Source organism: Somniosus microcephalus, chromosome 12, assembly GCF_052327205.1.
Source record: "Somniosus microcephalus isolate GS21.2 chromosome 12, FLI_Smic_1.0, whole genome shotgun sequence".
Taxonomy (NCBI): Eukaryota; Metazoa; Chordata; class Chondrichthyes; order Squaliformes; family Somniosidae; genus Somniosus; species Somniosus microcephalus.
Genome location: NC_140998.1, coordinates 72,980,951 through 72,999,720, shown reverse-complemented (window position 1 = coordinate 72,999,720; position 18,770 = coordinate 72,980,951). Strand labels below are relative to the sequence as shown.

At 41.7% G+C, this 18,770-nt stretch overlaps 1 protein-coding gene across 1 annotated transcript in view; it reads right to left on the bottom strand.

Annotated features, from left to right (window-relative positions):
- Positions 1-18,770, bottom strand: part of LOC147109297 (inverted formin-2-like) — a 94,388-nt gene that overhangs the window by 19,030 nt on the left and 56,588 nt on the right. Inside the window, exons 4-8 of the mRNA XM_086003104.1 lie at positions 12,141-12,300; positions 9,409-9,442; positions 8,977-9,118; positions 5,982-6,123; positions 4,562-5,299 (exon numbers count right to left, since the gene is read on the bottom strand). Coding sequence (XP_085859230.1) covers positions 4,562-5,299; positions 5,982-6,123; positions 8,977-9,118; positions 9,409-9,442; positions 12,141-12,300 — 1,216 coding nt within the window. The remainder of the gene's footprint in view (positions 1-4,561; positions 5,300-5,981; positions 6,124-8,976; positions 9,119-9,408; positions 9,443-12,140; positions 12,301-18,770) is intronic.

Below are 18,770 nucleotides of genomic sequence, written 5' to 3'. Positions count from 1 at the left end.
TACCTTCGATAACACGCCTGCATTCTCCAGATTCTCCAGCTCTGCCTCGACGGCTGGGCGAATTGCATATGGTACCGGTCTTGCTTTGAAAAACTTGGGAATTGCATTCTTCTCTATTTTTATCGAGGCGGTTACACCTTTAAGAGTGCCCAGTTCTTGTTGAAATACCTCTTTGGCGTCAGCTAAGATTGTTGACAATCGGCCAGGAGTGACGTCGTCATTCTTTTTACCAGCCACCGTCAGTGCCTGAATGGAGTGCCAGTCTAAACTTATCTTTCTGATCCATTCATGTCCCAATAACGGTGGTCCACCATCTTGCAGAATGTAGAGATACAATTTCCGTATTTTCTTGCCGTTGTATTCGACAGGCACCCTTATTTTTCCTCTGGGGTATACTTTTTGCCCCGTATACGTCCTCAAGACAATGGACGTCTCTCTCAAGGGTATGTGTGAGAATAGCCGCTCGTAGTCTCGTCGGTTCATGACGGTTGGAGCTGATCCTGTATCCAATTCCATTTTGACTTGGGACCCTGCTATCGTGAGGGTGACCCAAATGGTTCGGTGATCCTCTTTTGTGATTACGTTGTGAAGTTTGAGACAGCTTAGACTCTTGTTCCCGGATTCACTATCGCTCATCTGGTCTTCGGAACTACTGTCCGTCATCTTTTGTACTTTCCTGTACGGTTCCTTAGTAGCCTTTTTATTGTCGTTGGTCTTCTTCTCAGACCTGCAAACTCGTGCAATGTGTCCCATCTTTCCGCATTGCCTGCATATTTTGTCCTTGGACCAGCAGTCCTTCTGGTCATGGTTTGTTCTGCCGCAGCGATAACATTTTGCAAATCCCCGTGTCATTTCGTGGGTGCCGTATTCCTGTGGCTTTTGTTGTATTTCCGCAGCTCCCCTTGCTGCTGCTTCGTACGATACTGCCACGCTGAAAGCCTTATCTAGCGCCAGCTCTTTGAGAGTAACCTCTTCTGGGTTCCTTCACTCAGGAGTCCACAGACAAATTTGTCCCGTAAGGTATCTGCCAGTACTGCACTGAACTGGCAGTGCTTTGATAGCTTGCGTAGTTCCGTAAGGTAATCAGCATTGCTCTCATTTTTATGCTGATTTCTCCTGTGGAATTTAAATCTTTCTGCTATCAGCAGCGGTGTAGGATTTAGGCGTTCCTGTAGGATAGCAACAATTTCATTAAAACTCTTCGCCTTCGGTTTGGCTGGAGTAATCAGGTCCCGCAATAGGCCGTACGTTCTTGCGCCCATTAAATTTAGCAATACCGATGCCTTTTTCCCCTCGGCTATTTCGTTTGCCTCGCAATATACCTCGACTCTTTCCACATACGTGGTCCAGTCTTCTATTGCATTATCGAAGGCAGTGATATCGCCAGTCTTTGGCATCTTGAAAATCTAAGATGGCGTCTCCCGCACTTTTCCTTCGTCCCCGATGGATCAAAATGGCGCCTCCCGCGCTTTTCCTTCTTCCCCGCCGAGTTAAGATGGCGCCTCCTGCGCTTTCCCGCCACTGCCACTGCTGTCAACGCCGCTCTCCGCGGTATTTTTATTTTTAACCGTTCCCGTCGTGGAGCGGACCCTCTGGGACACTTCCCTCCCTCTTCTTAGGTCTGAACGCTGCCCGGCTGCGAAGCACCGGCCGCGCCCGTGTGCTGCACCCTCTCTCTCTTTGCTTCCCGACTCGCTGCCCGGCCCCGTTGCAGAGCCACCTGATCGAGCTCTAGCCCGCCGCAGCCCAGGAAGGATCAGTGCACTACCTGCCACCAGCCCGATTAGCTGGGAAACCACAGACTGGGGAACCAAGCCTGGCTCTTGACAGTCTCCCCTGCAAGTTTTCAATCCGATGATTTGGAGGGCGGTTGCCCACGGTCGACGCCCGTTTCTCGAGTTTCTTTGGATTATTATTTTCTTTTTCTTTTCTGGCTTCGACCTTCAACAATGTCGTCTGAGGTGCTGCCGAGTTGCAGGTAAGTTCGTTTCTTACTCGTCGCCAGTATTAAATCCGTGTGTTAATGGAGACACGGAATGCAGGAGTTGGTTTAACAAGTCTTTACTGAATGGAGACAATCTGAAAACTGAAACTACAGAAGCCTGCCAGGGCCTTTTATACAGGGATGGTCACTGCCGGTACTGCAGTCTGAGACCAGTTATTCCCTTAAAGGGACATACACAACAGAATCACTAAGTGATAGTACCCATAGCCCAATGGCATTCAAACTGAAACTGTGTAGGCAAAAAGCGAAACCCCAATATACAACATAGAGTCACATTTCAAGAGGTGTGGGCCAAACTAGGTGACAGACTGATGTCAGCTGGGGGAGGCGTAGATAAATGGACACTTTTGCACAACATTCTGCAGGGTATGAAAGACTAATATACACCCAAGCACTAAGTGCAGCAAAAGCAACATAAATAATATGCTCAAAACAGAACACACATTTAAAGGGACTTTAAGAAAGTGAGGTAAATTCACAAAACTTGTAGAGGGAATTGAGGAAGAGAACAACTAGAAGGCTACACAGAAGCTTTACTATGATGAGGTTAAGGTGCTCAGATATAGAACTGGAAAGATATATAGCATAAGCTGCAAAACAACACCAAAAATTATTCAATATTATAACAACCAAAGGGTATCTGAAGAGGAAGTCAAACCCTAAAGGATCCATTTGGCATTGAAAATGAGGCTAATAAACATGTTAATAACTACTTATTGCAGGTTTTAATCAGGGAAGATGCCAATAATATATCGAATATCAACACATTCGTGGGCAATCTGGGACTTTGGCATTACTGAAGCAGAGGGAACTAGATGGGATTAAGGGGCTGAAAAACCAATAATAAATAAATAGATAGATAGATAGAATTTGTTATGTTTAGGGAGTCAATGAAGTTCTGAAAGCTGTAAACAGGCAAGTGCAGTTCCCGTATTCAAGAAAAGCGACAAAGCCATATCTGGCAACTACAGACAGAATAGCCGAAGCTCAATAGTTGAAAAATGAATGGAATCAATAACCAGAAGTAGAATGGAAGATTAACTATATGAAGATAAATTAACAAATGACAGCCGACATAGCTTCAGGGGCGTAGATCAGTCTCAGACTTTTGAGAAGATGACATCCCATAATGACTGGGTCAAGCAATATGATGTAGTGCAGGAATGTCCAAGCTTTCTTTTCTTTGTAGAATACTTGGGTACATACCATAGAACCTCCACACTCCTCACAATATTTAGATTAACATTCCCTTTAATCTGCATACATCTTAAACTGTAGATGCTAACACACCTTGGTATTTGGATTTAAGATTTATCTACCAATGAGGCAACATTATGACAATACTTTCCAAACTTCACAGCCCACAAAGTTCAAACAGAACAAACCAACACGCAAGAAATAAAAGTGCAAATAAAACAAAGTTGCTAAATGGGCCAGACTGCCAGGGCTTGTGGGGCTCTAATGGTCTATAGCGTTTAATTTAAACACCCAGATGACCTTTGATAAAGTATGGCATGAAAAATTCCTGTAAATTAAAGCTGGTGGGTGTCAAGAGTAAGACATGGATTTGGATTATTATTTGACTAAAGGGGAGGAAGCAGACAATACTCCTTTTGAGAATTAGATTGAAATGGAGGCAGTTGTTGAGTGAGGAGCTGCGGGGTCTGAGTCAGGACCCTGTCTGTTCTTGGTATAAGTGTGTATATTCACCTAGATTCTCAACTGCAATGCAAAGTAGTTAAATTCACAAATGGCACCAAATTGGGGAAGAAAGAAGAGAGACTGTGAATTTAAGGGAGGCAGCCAAAACCTTATAAAAAGAGTACTTGGCATGGTTTGTACCTTTACGGTCAGTGTCAAATGAAATATAATATGGAGAAATATAAAGCACTACAGATCAGAAGTAAAAATAGGAGGCACATGTATTCCATGGGTAGGATAGCACTTGTCAACTGGGAAGTTGTAAAAGAGCTGGAGGTTTTGGTTAACTCATTCCTTACCAGGTCCAAACAGTGTAATAAATAAAATACTGAGTATTACTAGCAAGTCAGTTGAGTTCAAAAATCCAAAATGTCATGTTGAAGCCATAAAGTGCTAGGCTACATTTGGGAATACTGTGTACTGTTTGGGTCACTGCAACAGAAGCTCCCCTTGTGTTAGTGGGATGAACTAGGAGGAGGAACTTGGATATGGTTAACAGGGTGGAGAAGGTAAACCAGTCGCATCCTTTCAAATTCACCAAGGTGGTAGGACAAGAGGGCACAAAGGATGAGCAACAGTTCTACAGTGTGGTGTCAGGAAGGGTAGTCAAAACCAGGATATTGGATTAATTTAAAATATAAGTAGATCTTGTAATGGAGATAGAGTAGGATGACAAACTAAAGGTGAATTGATTGACAAGATGTAGGTTTCTGCTGCCACATTGTTCAAGCACCACTGCCTTCCTGCCCATTTAAGACTAAATTCTATTAAAGTAATATATACTATCCTTCAAAATTGCATTAATGCTTATTTTTTTATTTTTTATTTTTTTAAAAAGCTCTCTCTCATACATACCTGAAACCATTCTTGAGGGGATTTTCTGCCAGTTCAGCTTTTTCATCCGTAATTTTGGTCGATGAACATGTTGGGTACGTGGTGCATAGGAGTTTAATAGATTGCCAGTTTGGTAAGCCACTATCGGTGCATCATTGTTAAATGCACCTGGTGGCGGTGGTGGGGGAGGAATGCCACCAGGAAGAGGGGGTGGAGGGGGTGGCATACCACCAGCGCCAGGGAGAGGGGGTGGCATACCACCAGCGCCAGGGAGAGGGGGTGGAGGGGGAGGGACACCACCAGCGCCTGGGAGAGGGGGTGGAGGGGGTGGGACACCACCAGCGCCTGGGAGAGGGGGTGGAGGAGGAGGAGAGGGAGGGATACCACCAGCGCCTGGGAAAGGGGGTGGAGGGGGAGACATACCACCAGTGCCAGGGAGAGGTGGGGGAGGGGGTGGCATACTGCCAGCATCAGGAAGAGGGGGAGGAGGAGGAATATTGCCAGGCTGAATTGAACCAGCTAGAAATGGAGGTAGTGGAGGAGGAGGGGGAGGATGCAGCATCTGGCTAGCTGGAAGAGGCCCTGATGAACTAGACTCCTGGCTTCCTTCAGTTGATATTGCAGACAGAGATGATTCTGTTTGTACACCTCTATCAACAGCCTTTTTATTAGCATTTTTCTTCACTGGCTGATCTTTTCCTAACTTCTTAACTAGTACAAGTCTTTCCATGATTGGGCCAACATCTTTTTCTTCATTTGCTAGAAAGAAAATATTTAGGTGGATTAATGTTTGCCTTGTAGAATTTTACCGCATTGCAATTATTGTGTCAAGCCAATTCAAGACAGGTCAATAATTTAAAAAACTTTTCTAGTTACATTAAAAAAAAAATCAGATTTTGTTTACTCTTTTCCCCTTCACCTGCTGAAGGCACTGACTTATACTGGGTTATGGTTCCACAGATGTTGGCTACCCTCTAGTACCATATCCCTGTGGTAAATCTTCATGTACAAGTGCAGAAAGTGAAGAATGCAGAAAGTGAATAGACGCAGGCTATTCAACTTGGGGACAGCTGTCCAAACAAGTGCACTCCAAGGGGAGTTTGTGGATAGCAATCAGGAGTAGGAACACAGTGGATTTTTCCCCTCCCAGGACTGACGAGGCTAATTGTGTTTCTCCAAGATCAACTAATTGAGCTCACGAGGAATCAAAACCAGTAACCTTCCTGGCCTATATGCTCAGTACCACACCAGGTGCTGCATTTACCCAGTAACTCATCAGAACAGCTCATCATATTATGTTTATTAATGGTAATTAACAACAATGACAGTAAAAATAGAGCTTAGTTCTTGCCCTCATCTCACCCCCACCACCCTAATGTGTTATCCTAATGTCTTAAGAATTAAATATTTTCCAATATACTGTGGAGAAATCTTTCCTTACTGTCATCAGCGATTAGGATGGCTCTATTCACCAAGATTTCTAGTGCTTCCCAGAGCAGGAGACTGCTGCTGTTAGATGGTTCTAGCTGTAGGAGCCCCTGGAGAATTGACAGCAGCTGAGTGGAGACAGGTGAGGTGCTCACCTAGAATTAAAGACAAAGATGAAAATGCAGTTAAATAGAATCATAGAAAGTTAAGCACAGAAGGACCCATACCAGAGCTACCTACTCGTATCCTATTTTCCTGCCCATTCTCTAATATTTTTCTTATTTTTATCTATTAACTGGTCTTCATATTCTAATAACACTTTGCATCAAAAATGCTTTTGTTACAGGTTCCACTGGAGATACTCTTTCACTTTTTACCCTCTCAAATTCCTTCATAATTTTGAACTCTTTATGATTAGGTTCCTTCACTGCTCCAGTGAATACAGCCCTAGTTTTTCCATGTTCTCATCAAAAAATGATCTCCTCTCATCCTTGCTACCATCTTAGTAAATCAACATTGAACCATTTCCATCGCTCGCAACACCCTTTCTACAATGTGTCCAAGACACACACAGTTGCCTAAAGCCTTGTACAGAGTCATTATCACTGCTTTTGTATTGAAGGCCCCTATATGTAAAATCCAGAATTGTGTTTCCTCATTGTATGGCTGTTTCCACCTGTAATCCAACTTTTAAAGATGTGTGTATCTGCACCCCCTAGATCAGTTTTCCTTTACTACATCGAGAATTTTCTCATTTAGGGCAAGGCTGTTCTTAGCACTGTTGCTTCATTGATGAAAAAATCCTAAATCAGATCGGGAAGTATCAGCAACTTCAGATACATACAAATTCATGGGAACATGGAATGAAACTGTAAGTGGGCCCCAAGTCTCCATGGTACACATCTATGTAGCTAGAAAGAGAAAAGGGTTGGATGATTCAAGTTATATTTTCATCCATTTCTCTCCCCCACCCACAATGTACTACTTTACATTCATCTTCAATGAACTGCTTTTGCCACATAGCTGCCTAGCCCCTTAAATATAAATAAGTTACAGGCTAGAGCTAAATTGATGAACAGGATGATGGAAGCATCTTCGTGCAACAGATTTTTTTTTTGGGGGGGGGTGGGGTGGAGAGAATGTTTGCAAATTGTAATTTTAAAAGATCTCAACCTTCTTCTGCAGAGAAACTCCAGTATGATTTGGACAGGTTGGGTGATTGGACAGATGCAGTATAATGTGGATAAATGCGAGGTTATCCACTTTGGTGGCAAAAACAGGAAGACAGATTACCTGAATGGCAATAGATTGGGAAAAGGGGAAGTGCAACAAGACCTGGGTGTCCTTGTGCACCAGTCACTGAACGTAAACATGCAGACGGTTAAGAAGGCAAATGGTATGTTGGCCTTCATAGCGAGAGGATTCGAGTACAGGAGCAAGGATGTCATGCTGCAGTTGTACAGGGCCTTGGTGAGACCACACCTTGAGTATTGTGTGCAGTTTTGGTCACCTTATCTGAGGAATTATGTTCTTGCCATGGAGGGAGTGCAGCAAAGATTCACCAGACTGATACCTGGGATGGCAGGAATGACGTATGGAGAGAGATTGGGTCGATTAAGTTTATATTCGCTAGAGTTTAGAAGAATGAGAGGGGATCTCATAAAATTCTAACAGGACTAGACAAACTAGATGCAGGAAGGATGTTCCCGATGGTTGGGGAGTCCAGAACCAGGGGTCACAGACTAAGAATAAGGGGTAAGTCATTTAGGACTGAGATGAGGAGGAATTTCTTCACCCAGAGCGTGGTGAACCTGTGGAATTCTCTACCACAGAAGGCCGTTGAGGCCAATTCATTAAATATATTCAAGAAGGAGTTAGATATATTTCTTAAGGCTAAAGGGATCAAGGGATATGGGGAGAAAGCAGGGACAGGGTACTGAATTTGGAAGATCAGCCATGATCTCATTAAATGGCGAAGCAGGCTCGAGGGGCCGAATGGCCTACTCCTATCTTCTATGTTTCTATGTTTCCCTCTTCTTCTACAGGGGTTGACATAAGTTTCCTTGGGTAGTTTGCCCAAGGAAACGTCATGTTTCAACCCTGATAGTGAGTGTTGTCATTCTAGAGGCCCATGAGAGGAGGACAGCTGAGCCAAAACCTATCCTCAATGTTGCTACATCCATACTTTTCACTGGATAGAATCAGGAGTAAAAACACCTGGTTTGGTGGGGGAGGGCAAAAGAGGGGTTGTTATTTAGGAGAGATACTCAGGACTAATTACAAGGCAGTAGTTTCATCTAGGAGTTCAGATAACATCATAAGTAATGTGAGGAAAACTTCTGTAGTCGTTTATACCAATCAGCTAAACCTTAAAATGAGAGAACTGCTTCATAATGACTCTCCGGGGTTTATAATTCTATAGAAACATGATTTTATTTTATTTTGTAAAAGGCAGATGTTTCACACAATGGTCACGTCAGAGCATCCACAGAAGAATTGAGAATTATTGTGCAATCACTCCAATTTTGTCAAGTGATAATCAACAGTTAATTGCCATAGATAAAATTTCACAGTTCTCAACACTTGATCATTTATAAATTAATATACAAAGATGGAGCACCCCTTCACACAGTGCCTCATCTAGCAGCTCCTGGCAACACTCTAAGGTTGGCAAGGTGAAATTCAGAAACTGACATGATACAAGGAGTGGGACTTGAAACTCAGACTGAAGCAGTATCATTTAGTGCCACTTTATGATTACCTTGACAACAAAGTTCTTCAATTTAGATTGAGGACAACTTTCACTGCGCGATCATAAGTCAAATGGTTTGTGGGAGCCAAGGACAATTAAACTAGAAACAAATGTCACTGATAAACATGAATATTGTACACAACAGTACATTTTGTAAAACACATCAGGCTCACTTGTTTTAATAGTACATGCTGAAATTGAAGTAATAAATCAGTTCAGATTTTAAAATAGCATCTATAGTAAACCAAGTACTTACTTTATTAAATAATGCTGCAAATACTTCTTGGTGACTGTTCATATCAATGCCATCATAGATGCTCATTAGTTCTTCATCATCATCCCCTTTGGCTTCCTCAAAAGTTAAACATTGGACCAGTAGATCGTCATCATCTTTTTCCCTTAAGCAATGCATAATCATACAGATGATGTTTGTGCATTTCCCTTGAAAGAAACACTGCTACACCTATAAGCAATCAGCTAATGCCCTTCTGTGGCTTAAACAAAGCACTCAAGCAATGTGTGAGTTAAATACAATTCATTCATATTTAGATTTAATCACTTAAAAAAAAAAATCACAATCCAAAATGTGCATTAATTGATGGGTTGTGATCAGCAAATTTGAACACAAATTCAGGAAACATAAAACTAAATTTACTAAAACTGGACAATCTACATGAAAACCCCATACCTTAATAATGGCAGCAAATCCAAAAGGTGGAGACCTAAAAGCAATAATTTTGTAGAATTATTTGACATACAACAAGTGTCACACATTTGATTCAGTTAATGTGGTTTGGGTGGTCACTGATGGGTTTTAAAACCATTGGTTTTTATGCAATGCTTGTGTGAAGCCACATGCAGCCTGAAGCTACTTATTATTAGAAGCAAAGGAAATAGTGCCTTAAAAGTTCATTGCTACCATAAAGAAACTAACTTAGCTATTATCTAAAGTCAAAGAAGCTAAAACTTTGGATGTATCAAATATTTAATTTGCACTGTTTTTATTTTTGAAGTAAACACAGTTAATTTTGTGCACAAAAAACAGCTCCAATTTAAGGTGTGCATTTCAGAACAAATCAGTGCTGAAACTGTGCAGGTGTAATTTATTTATACAAATGTGTATTTTTCTAACATTTAAAGTGACATTATTTCTCTTGTCTCAAAGTGCATTTTAAAACAACCAGCAATGAAATCAGCACAGTATTCCACTTTATTTATCCATACTTTTTCACAATCAGAATTTTTTTTAAAAAGTAGTTTGATTTGGCATTTAATGGTTATGAATTACAACCTATATCAACTAAAAATGTGTCTCTTTAAGGAGAGTTACCAATGAAAGAGTCAGAATCAAGTCATGAACTGCTCAGAATCTAAAGCAATTTTATCAGAATACCAATGGGAAACCATAGATGTAATTGCTTAATCCAGGACATCTGTCTGCTAGGTTTACAAGTATCTTAACTACATAGAAAAGCCTCTCTTTTTAAAAAAAATCACTAGAAAAAAGTGTATTAATTGTAATAAGTAGAAGTGGAGTTGTATTTGGTCCCATATACTGACAAATGATATGTTGCTTATCAAATGTGCTAAACATAATCAGTATAGGTTAGTACAATGGGGTTCTTCTGCAAAAGATAATTTTAAGTATGGAAATTAGTTTTGTGTTTTAGGTAGCATGATTTGTAGATGTCTTTTTGCCATAGCCAAGTACAGAAAGGGGAACATTTTACAGAGGGAAAGGTATTAAAGCAAAGGCATTTTAATAGAAGTGATAAATCAAACAATACAAAAATAGGGTAATGTGCTCTGAATGTTTAATCAGAAATGGTTTTAATTCAGAAATAACTTTAGATTACCACTTTTAATAACTATTAAAACAACAGAAACTCCTAGGTTTTACTACAATATTGTATTAACCCTTAGATTGCTAAGATTTCAGAATCCTTTTTTAGGTGTTCAGCTCATATGCTGTGATAAAATAAACACTATTATACTAAACAATTAAGCAACTTTAAATATAAAATAAAAAAAATTACTTTTGCTTGCCTAGTTTTTTCTTTTCCTTCATTCCACCTTTTTCCTCCATTCTATCCTTTTTTAATTTTATATTAAAATATGTACATTCTAAACACTTTACTTGCCTGATTTTCTGTTTTCCAGATCCTACCATCCACTTTGAAAGTGGAAGTAACTTTGGAAAACCTGGCCTCAGTGGATTCACTGAAAACTAGTTTGGAGGCAATCGTGTGCTAGAACTATGAACATTTACTTTATTATATCACATAGAGAGTTCTGACCACAGGACAATTTATTTTGTCTATAGGACAGGAAGGGAAAGTGAAGAAATATGTCATTTACTTTCATTTAAAAAAAATTGAAACACCAAATATAATTTGAACCTTCTGTGTATTAATTTACCTCTTCGTCTTTTAAAGACTTCATTTATATCACATGGGAAACTTATGGAATTGTTCAAGGAGACTGCACCATTTATACAATTACGCTTCCGAGACCGGTGGGCGCCGCGGGGACTGGAGTGCATCATCACCCCGGCAAACCAAATTTTTATTTGATTTGATAAGTTTTTTTTTTAAGTTCTATTTAATTTACAGTTAATTGGGTCTAACCAAGAGGGCCATTTATATAATTACTGTAGTCAATGGATTAGCAAAATGAATACTGTTTCCTCCAACACAGTTATGGTTTCCGCTGCTCTCGGATACCTCACAAACATAAGAAAGTCTAAAGAATGACATTAAGACTCAGCAAAAGGGGAGTATAGGGCTGAAATGCCCATTTAAAATGTTTTTACAAGATCCAACACAACTGCCATTCCTGAGATTCCAATTGTTTTGGCAACCCCTTCCCAGTCATGGTGCACCTGCTTGAATAATCTGTTAACGCTACTTAAACAGTTACTGAGCCACTTAACCAGACGCAGCTGTGGAGTATGCAATTATTGTAACCCTCTCTAAACAAGTGAGGGAAGCTTGTTTTCAGTGACAAGGTGCTGAACTGGCATTTTGCTGTAAGTTTCACCATAGGTCTTTTTTTTCAGTAAAACATATTTATTTAAATATGGTAGTACTTGTTACAACTCATCAATTACATAATAAATCCATTACATTCATTAGCCGCAATAAAACAAAGCCTTAAAACCAGCTTTAGGATTAACAGTACAAATGCAGTTGTAAATTTTACAGACAAATCAACAATCACCATAGGTCTTGTATCCAAGGACAGGAAGTGGTCAGTACTGTGTTTCTTTACCATATAAGAATGGTGACTTTTTATGTATATCAAAAATATTGTGTATGTATATTGCTATTGTGGCTTTCTATGATCTGCGAAATCCCAAAGCACTATATAGGGTAGACTGCAAGTAACTGAATAAACTGCATTAAATAAAGAATGTTGTACCTATGAATTCGTTCCGGAGCTGTGCACGAGATGTCAGTTCCTCAGCCCCCAAGATGATGGCATTGATGACACTCAGTAGTATTGTCATATACGGAACATTATCTGTGGTCTGGAGTTCATTCATGATAACACTAAATCGATACTGCTGTCTTTTCACAGTCTATCAAGAAAGAAACACGGAAAATCACAAACTTTAAAAATATGTTTCCTATTAATACATGGGGGCGAGATGATGGTTTTGACAGGGAGGGGACAGTGAGTGAGGAGTGGGAACTATTTACATGAGCAGCTAGCATGAGGGCTAGGAAGGAAAGTTCGGTGGTCAAGAGAACAGGTAACATTGATAAGATGAGCTTTTTAGAGGCATAAGGGGGATAAGAGAGGAACTAGAGAAAGATATGGGTTCAGGAATGTGGCAGGGGGTGGGGTGGGGTGGGCTGGGGAGAAGTTTGACTTGGTGGGCTAGAGGGAAGAGGGGAGCAGCAGAGACAGCTGAATGGTCTTAATTTTGGCAGCAAATAAGTTCATGAGCTCCTCACATTTGTTGTTGAAGGTAAGTGTGAAGGTGGCAGGGAAGAGGAGTTCACAGAAACAGTTGGTAGTGGGAAAAAGAAGCCATTGGTTATCTTTGCTCTCCAGGATGATTCTGGAGTAGGGAACAGTTTTGACAGAGGAAAGTGAGGCCTGATAGTGCTTGATGTGGTTGTACGAGATCTGGTGATGGATGGATGGATGGATATGGCAGTTGTGTGCGAGATATACTCAAATCTACACCCCTTGGACTTGAAGAAGAAAATGATGGAGGCTGTTCCTGGAGGAATGGCCAGGAGGGAAAGAGTAAGGTGGAACAATTCGGTTGATTAATGCCTCCCATTAGCGTCCTAAGAGGGCGCTAACGGGCGCAAAGCAACTAGCGCCCAGGCGCGGCGATGTTTGCAGCGCTTGCGAAATTGACCAAACATTTTGCGGCGGCGCTAAACACTACCACCATGATCTCCTGCGCCCGCAGATCGTGACGTCAGTCGAGCGTGTAGCGCCCCGGACCAGATATTGAGTGGCGCCCCCTGCTTTTCTGCCTGCCGCTAGCAGCGACAGGTTGAGGGGAGCGTTTTGCAGTCGGGAAGGGACTGGTGGAGCGCTATTTAAAGGCGGCCGCTTCCTGCCTTTTTTTGTCTGCGACATTTTTGCACCACTCATTCTGAGAGAAAGAGAGAGAGAGATATTCAATGCTGTGTGAAGGAGTTTTGGCTACTGAGCAGCACTTTGCAGGTTCATTTTGATTTGACCTTCCTTGCATTGAATTAGAAGAGACTATGGGGGCTGCACTCTGAGCTCTTTCCCTGGGCCTCTCCATTGTTCTTTCCAGCAGAATTGATGTACAGGTCTCTCCAGGCCGAGATTCAAGGCTGCAATGAGCAGGGTGTGGCTGGAGAGCAAGATCGACCCTCCCCTTTAAGAACTGGCCGGCACCAGTGTGTCTGTGTTCCATTGCTAATTGACATCACATGAGCTTCGCCAGCGCTCTGAGGTAGCACCTCGCTCCTTGGCGTTAGCACCTTAAGAGAGGTGTGTAGTGCCTGATTTAGCGCTCCAATCACCTCCAGGGGTGATAGAAGCCAAGTCTGCAGTCGGAGGTGATAATTAGCGCCAGGCGCTAAACTTTGAGCCCGGCCGATAATTGCGCCCCAAATGGGGCAATACCGAATTACTCCCCCTAAAGGTTTTACTGGGGACAAGTGCATCAAAAGTGGAAGTGAGGGAATGGTTGTGCAGACTGATAACAGCAGAAATAGTGAGACAAATGGAAGGCTAACAGATAGACAGCTGGCAGCTTCAAAGTCCGATTTTAAGTAACTTTGGGGAGAGATTGTTCCGGGGACTGCAGGGAGGATGAGCAACCTGGCCACAGCACCGTGGTACAGGGGGCCATTCAAGTGGAGGGAGTAAAAAGAAATGTTGTAGTGGTAGGGGATAGTATCATTAGGGGGATAGATAGGGTTCTCTGCAGTCAAGAGCGGGAGTCCCGAAGGCTGTGTTGCCTGCCTGGTGCCAGGGTTAAGGACATCTCTTCTGGGCTGGAAAGAAACTTGCAGTGGGAGGGGGAGGATCCAGTTGTCGTGGTCCATGTTGGTACAAACGACGTAGATAGGACAAGGAAGACGGTTCTGTTAAAGGAGTATGAGCAGCTAGGGGTCAAATTAAAAAACAGAACCTCAAGGGTAATAATCTCTGGGTTATTACCTGAGCCACGAGCGAATTTGGCTAGGATAAATAAAATTAAAGAGTTAAATGCGTGGCTCAAAGACTGGTGTGGGAGAAATGGGTTTTGCTTCTTGGGACACTGGCACCAGTACTGGGACAGGAGGGAGCTGTTCTGTTGGGACGGACTCCACTTGGCCAGTGCTGGGACTAGAGTCCTGGCGAATCATATAACTAGGGCTGTAGAGAGGGCTTTAAACTAATTAGTGGGGGGGAGGTTTCGAGAGAGCAAATAATAGAAATGACAACAGAGAAGGTCATAGACTTAGGTAGCAGTGGGGGAATTAAAAAACAGAATGTGTCAGGAAGGGACAGAAGGTATGGAGTAAAAAGTAAAGTACTAAAAAGGGAAAAAACAGGAACTAAGTGTTACAAAACATATCTGAAAGTTCTTTATCTGAATGCACGTAGCATTCGTAACAAAATTAATGAGTTAACGGCACAAATAATGACATATGGGTATGATCTTGTGGCCATTACAGAAACATGGCTGCAGGGTGACCATGACTGGGAATTAAACATACCAGGTTATTTAACAATCAGGAAGGACAGGCAGGAAGGGAGAGGAGGTGGGGTGGCTATGTTAATAAAGGAAGGAATCACTATAATACAGAGAAATGATATTGGGTCAAAGGAGCAGGATAGTGAAACAGTTTGGGTGGAGGTAAGGAATAATAAGGGGAAAAAAACACTAGTGGGTGTAGTCTATAGGCCTCCGAACAGTTGCAACACTGTTGGACGGAGTATTAATCAGGAAATAGTTGAGGCTTGTAATAAGGGAACAGCTATAATTATGGGGGATTTTAATTATCATATTAACTGGACAAATCAAATTGGGCAGAGCAGCCTTGAGGAAGAGTTCATTGAGTGTATTAGGGATGGGTTTCTTGAGCAGTATGTAACTGAACCGACCAGGGGGCAAGCAACCTTAGATTTGGTCCTGTGTAATGAGACAGGATTAATTAAAAATGTCCTAGTAAAGGATCCCCTTGGAATGAGTGACCATAACATGGTTGAGTTCCATATTCAATTAGAGGGTGAGAAGGTTGGATCTCAAACAAGCGTGCTGAGCTTGAATAAAGGAGACTATGAAGGTATGAGAGCGGAATTAATTAGAGTGGACTGGGAAAATAGATTAAAGGGTAAGACGGTACATGACCAGTGGTGTACATTTAAGGAGTTATTTTACAACTTCCAAAAAAAATATATTCCACTGAGGAAAAAAGGGTGTAAAAGAAAAGAGCCATCCGTGGCTAAGTAAAGTAATTAAGGATAGTATCCGACTAAAAACAAGGGCATATAAGGTAGCCAAATCTAGTGGGAGGATGGAAGATTGGGAAGTCTTTAAAAGACAGCAAAAAATAACAAAAAGATTGATTAAGAAAGGGAAGATAGATTATGAAAGTAAATTAGCAAAAAATATAAAAACAGACAGTAAAAGTTTCTATAGTTATATAAAAAGAAAAAGGGTGGCTAAAGTAAATGTTGGTCCCTTAGAGGATGAGACCGGGAAATTAATGGTGGGAAACATGGAGATGGCAAAAACACTGAACAATTATTTTGTATCAGTCTTTACAGTAGAGGACACTAAGAATATCCCAACACTGGACAAACAGGGGGCTCTAGGGGGGGAGGAACTAAATACGATTAAAATCACTAAGGAAGTGGTACTTGGTAAAATAATGGGACTCAAGGTGGATAAATCCCCTGGACCTGATGGCTTGCATCCCAGGGTCTTGAGGGAAGTAGCGGTAGGGATTGTGGATGCATTGGTAATAATTTTCCAAAACTCACTGGACTCAGCAAAGGTCCCGGCAGATTGGAAAACTGCTAATGTAACACCCTTATTTAAAAAGGGTAGTAGGCAGAAGGCTGGAAACTATAGACCTGTTAGCCTAACATCTGTGGTTGGTAAAATGTTAGAGTCCATTATTAAGGAGACAGTAACGGGACATTTGGATAAACATAATTTAATAGGGCAAACTCAGCATGGTTTCATGAAGGGGAAGTCATGTTTAACAAATTTGCTTGAGTTTTTTGAGGAAGTAACATATAGGGTGGATAAAGGGGAACCAGTGGACGTAGTGTATTTAGACTTCCAAAAGGCATTTGACAAGGTGCCACACAAAAGATTATTGCTCAAGATAAAAAATCACGGGATTGGGGGTAATATTCTGGCGTAGGTGGAGGATTGGCTCTCTAACAGAAAGCAGAGAGTTGGGATAAATGGTTCGTTCTCAGATTGGCAACCAGTAACTAGTGGTGTTCCGCAGGGGTCAGTGCTGGGTCCCCAACTCTTTACAATCTATATTAACGATTTGGAGGAGGGGACCGAGTGTAACATATCAAAGTTTGCAGATGATACAAAGATGGGAGGGAAAGTAGTGAGTGAGGAGGACATAAAAAACCTGCAAAGGGACATAGACAGGCTAAGTAAGTGGGCAGAGATTTGGCAGATGGAATACAATACTGGAAAGTGTGAGGTTATGCACTTTGGCAGGAAAAATCATAGAGCAAGTTATTATCTTAATGGAAAGAAACTGGAAAGTACTGTAGTACAAAGGGATCTGGGGGTCCTGGTGCACGAAACTCAAAAAGTTAGTATGCAGGTGCAGCAAGTGATTAAGAAGGCCAATGGAATGTTGGCTTTTATTGCTAGGGGGTTGGAATATAAAAACAGGGAGGTATTGCTGCAGTTGTACAAGGTATTGGTGAGGCCGCACCTGGAATACTGCATACAGTTTTGGTGTCCATACTTAAGAAAAGACATACTTGCTCTCGAGTCAGTACAAAGAAGGTTCACTCGGTTAATCCCGGGGATGAGGGGGTGGTCATATGAGGAGAGGTTGAGTAGATTGGGACTCTACTCATTGGAGTTCAGAAGAATGAGAGGCGATCTTATTGAAACATATAAGATTGTGAAGGGGCTTGATCGGGTGGATGCGGTGAGGATGTTCCCAATGATGGGTGAAACTAGAACTAGGGGGCATAATCTTAAAATAAGGGGCTGCTCATTCAAAACTGAGATGAGGAGAAACTTCTTCACTCAGAGGGTGGTAGGTTTGTGGAATTTGCTGCCCCAGAAAGCTGTGGAAGCTACATCATTAAATAAATTTAAAACAGAAATAGATAGTTTCCTAGAAGTAAAGGGAATAAAGGGTTACGGGGAGCGGGCAGGAAATTGGACATGAGTCTGGGTTCGGAATGGTCATGGCCCTGTGGGTAGTGGAGCGGGCCCAGGGGCCGTGTAGCCTTGTTCTGCTCCTACTGTGTTCTAATTCTGTTAGATTTCAGGAGATGGTTTTATTCCTGTTCCTGGCTGGGGTGGAGATCGCCTTTACAGAAGGTAAGCACTGTAGAAAATATAGGGACAGAGTGATCTCCTGGAAGAATTTCGATCGCCTAGATGGGTCGGAGAGGAATTTCCCAGATTTTTTTCTCCCAAATTGGCCATTGGGTCTTTATCTGGTTTTTCGCCTCTCCCGGGAGATCACATGGGTTCGGGTGGATGCAGAGTGATAGAAGATTTGAGGTTAGGATCAGATCAGCCATGATCTTATTGAATGGTGGAGCAGGCTCGAGGGGCCGATTGGCCTACTCCTGCTCCTATTTCTTATGTTCTTATGTAAACAGATGCAGAAGGAAGTGATGTTAGGATGATCTGGCTGATGAGGGATACAAGGAGATGATCACAGATGACCTTGTCTGTAATCGTGACCTTGAGAATAGAGAGGTCACATGAGATGGCAAGGTCAATGGTGGTTGTGAGGTTTAGTGAGGATAAAGCATAACCTCTCTCTAAATGAGATCATTAGAAACACTGATACCAACAATGGTAGAAAATGTGCTGAGTACCACTTGTTTATAGTGGGAATGAGGAAGCTTTATATCACAATGCTTTATTGAGGTTACTATAAGGTAAAGGGACATTGTACGTGTCATTTTTCCATTACAAGATCACAGTGCTTTCTGAATAATCACTTTAGAGATAGCATTTAAACAGAACATTTATAGGTTTTGAAATGGACCAAGGGAATTTATTATGCATTGAGTTCATTATCATGCAAAGGCAACTCACTGGGACTAGGAAACTGCGCTGAATTTTAGGAATTTGACTTTTAAATTTTGATTAAAAGTGAATAAACATCTGTTGTGTCTGGGAATGGTTGTTTTACTAGTTTGTCGACCGTAATACTGTAATTGTTTGTCTGCAGTCAAATAAGTTCAATTGGTAGAAATAGAATGGTCGTACAGGATAATGCTTTAGTTTCAGTCTTTTTAAAAGGTAAAGTAGTGCTGATGGGAATCGAAACAATTTGAGATAATCTCTTCCAGGTTGTTTTACACCAATACAGCCTTGCACCAGCATTA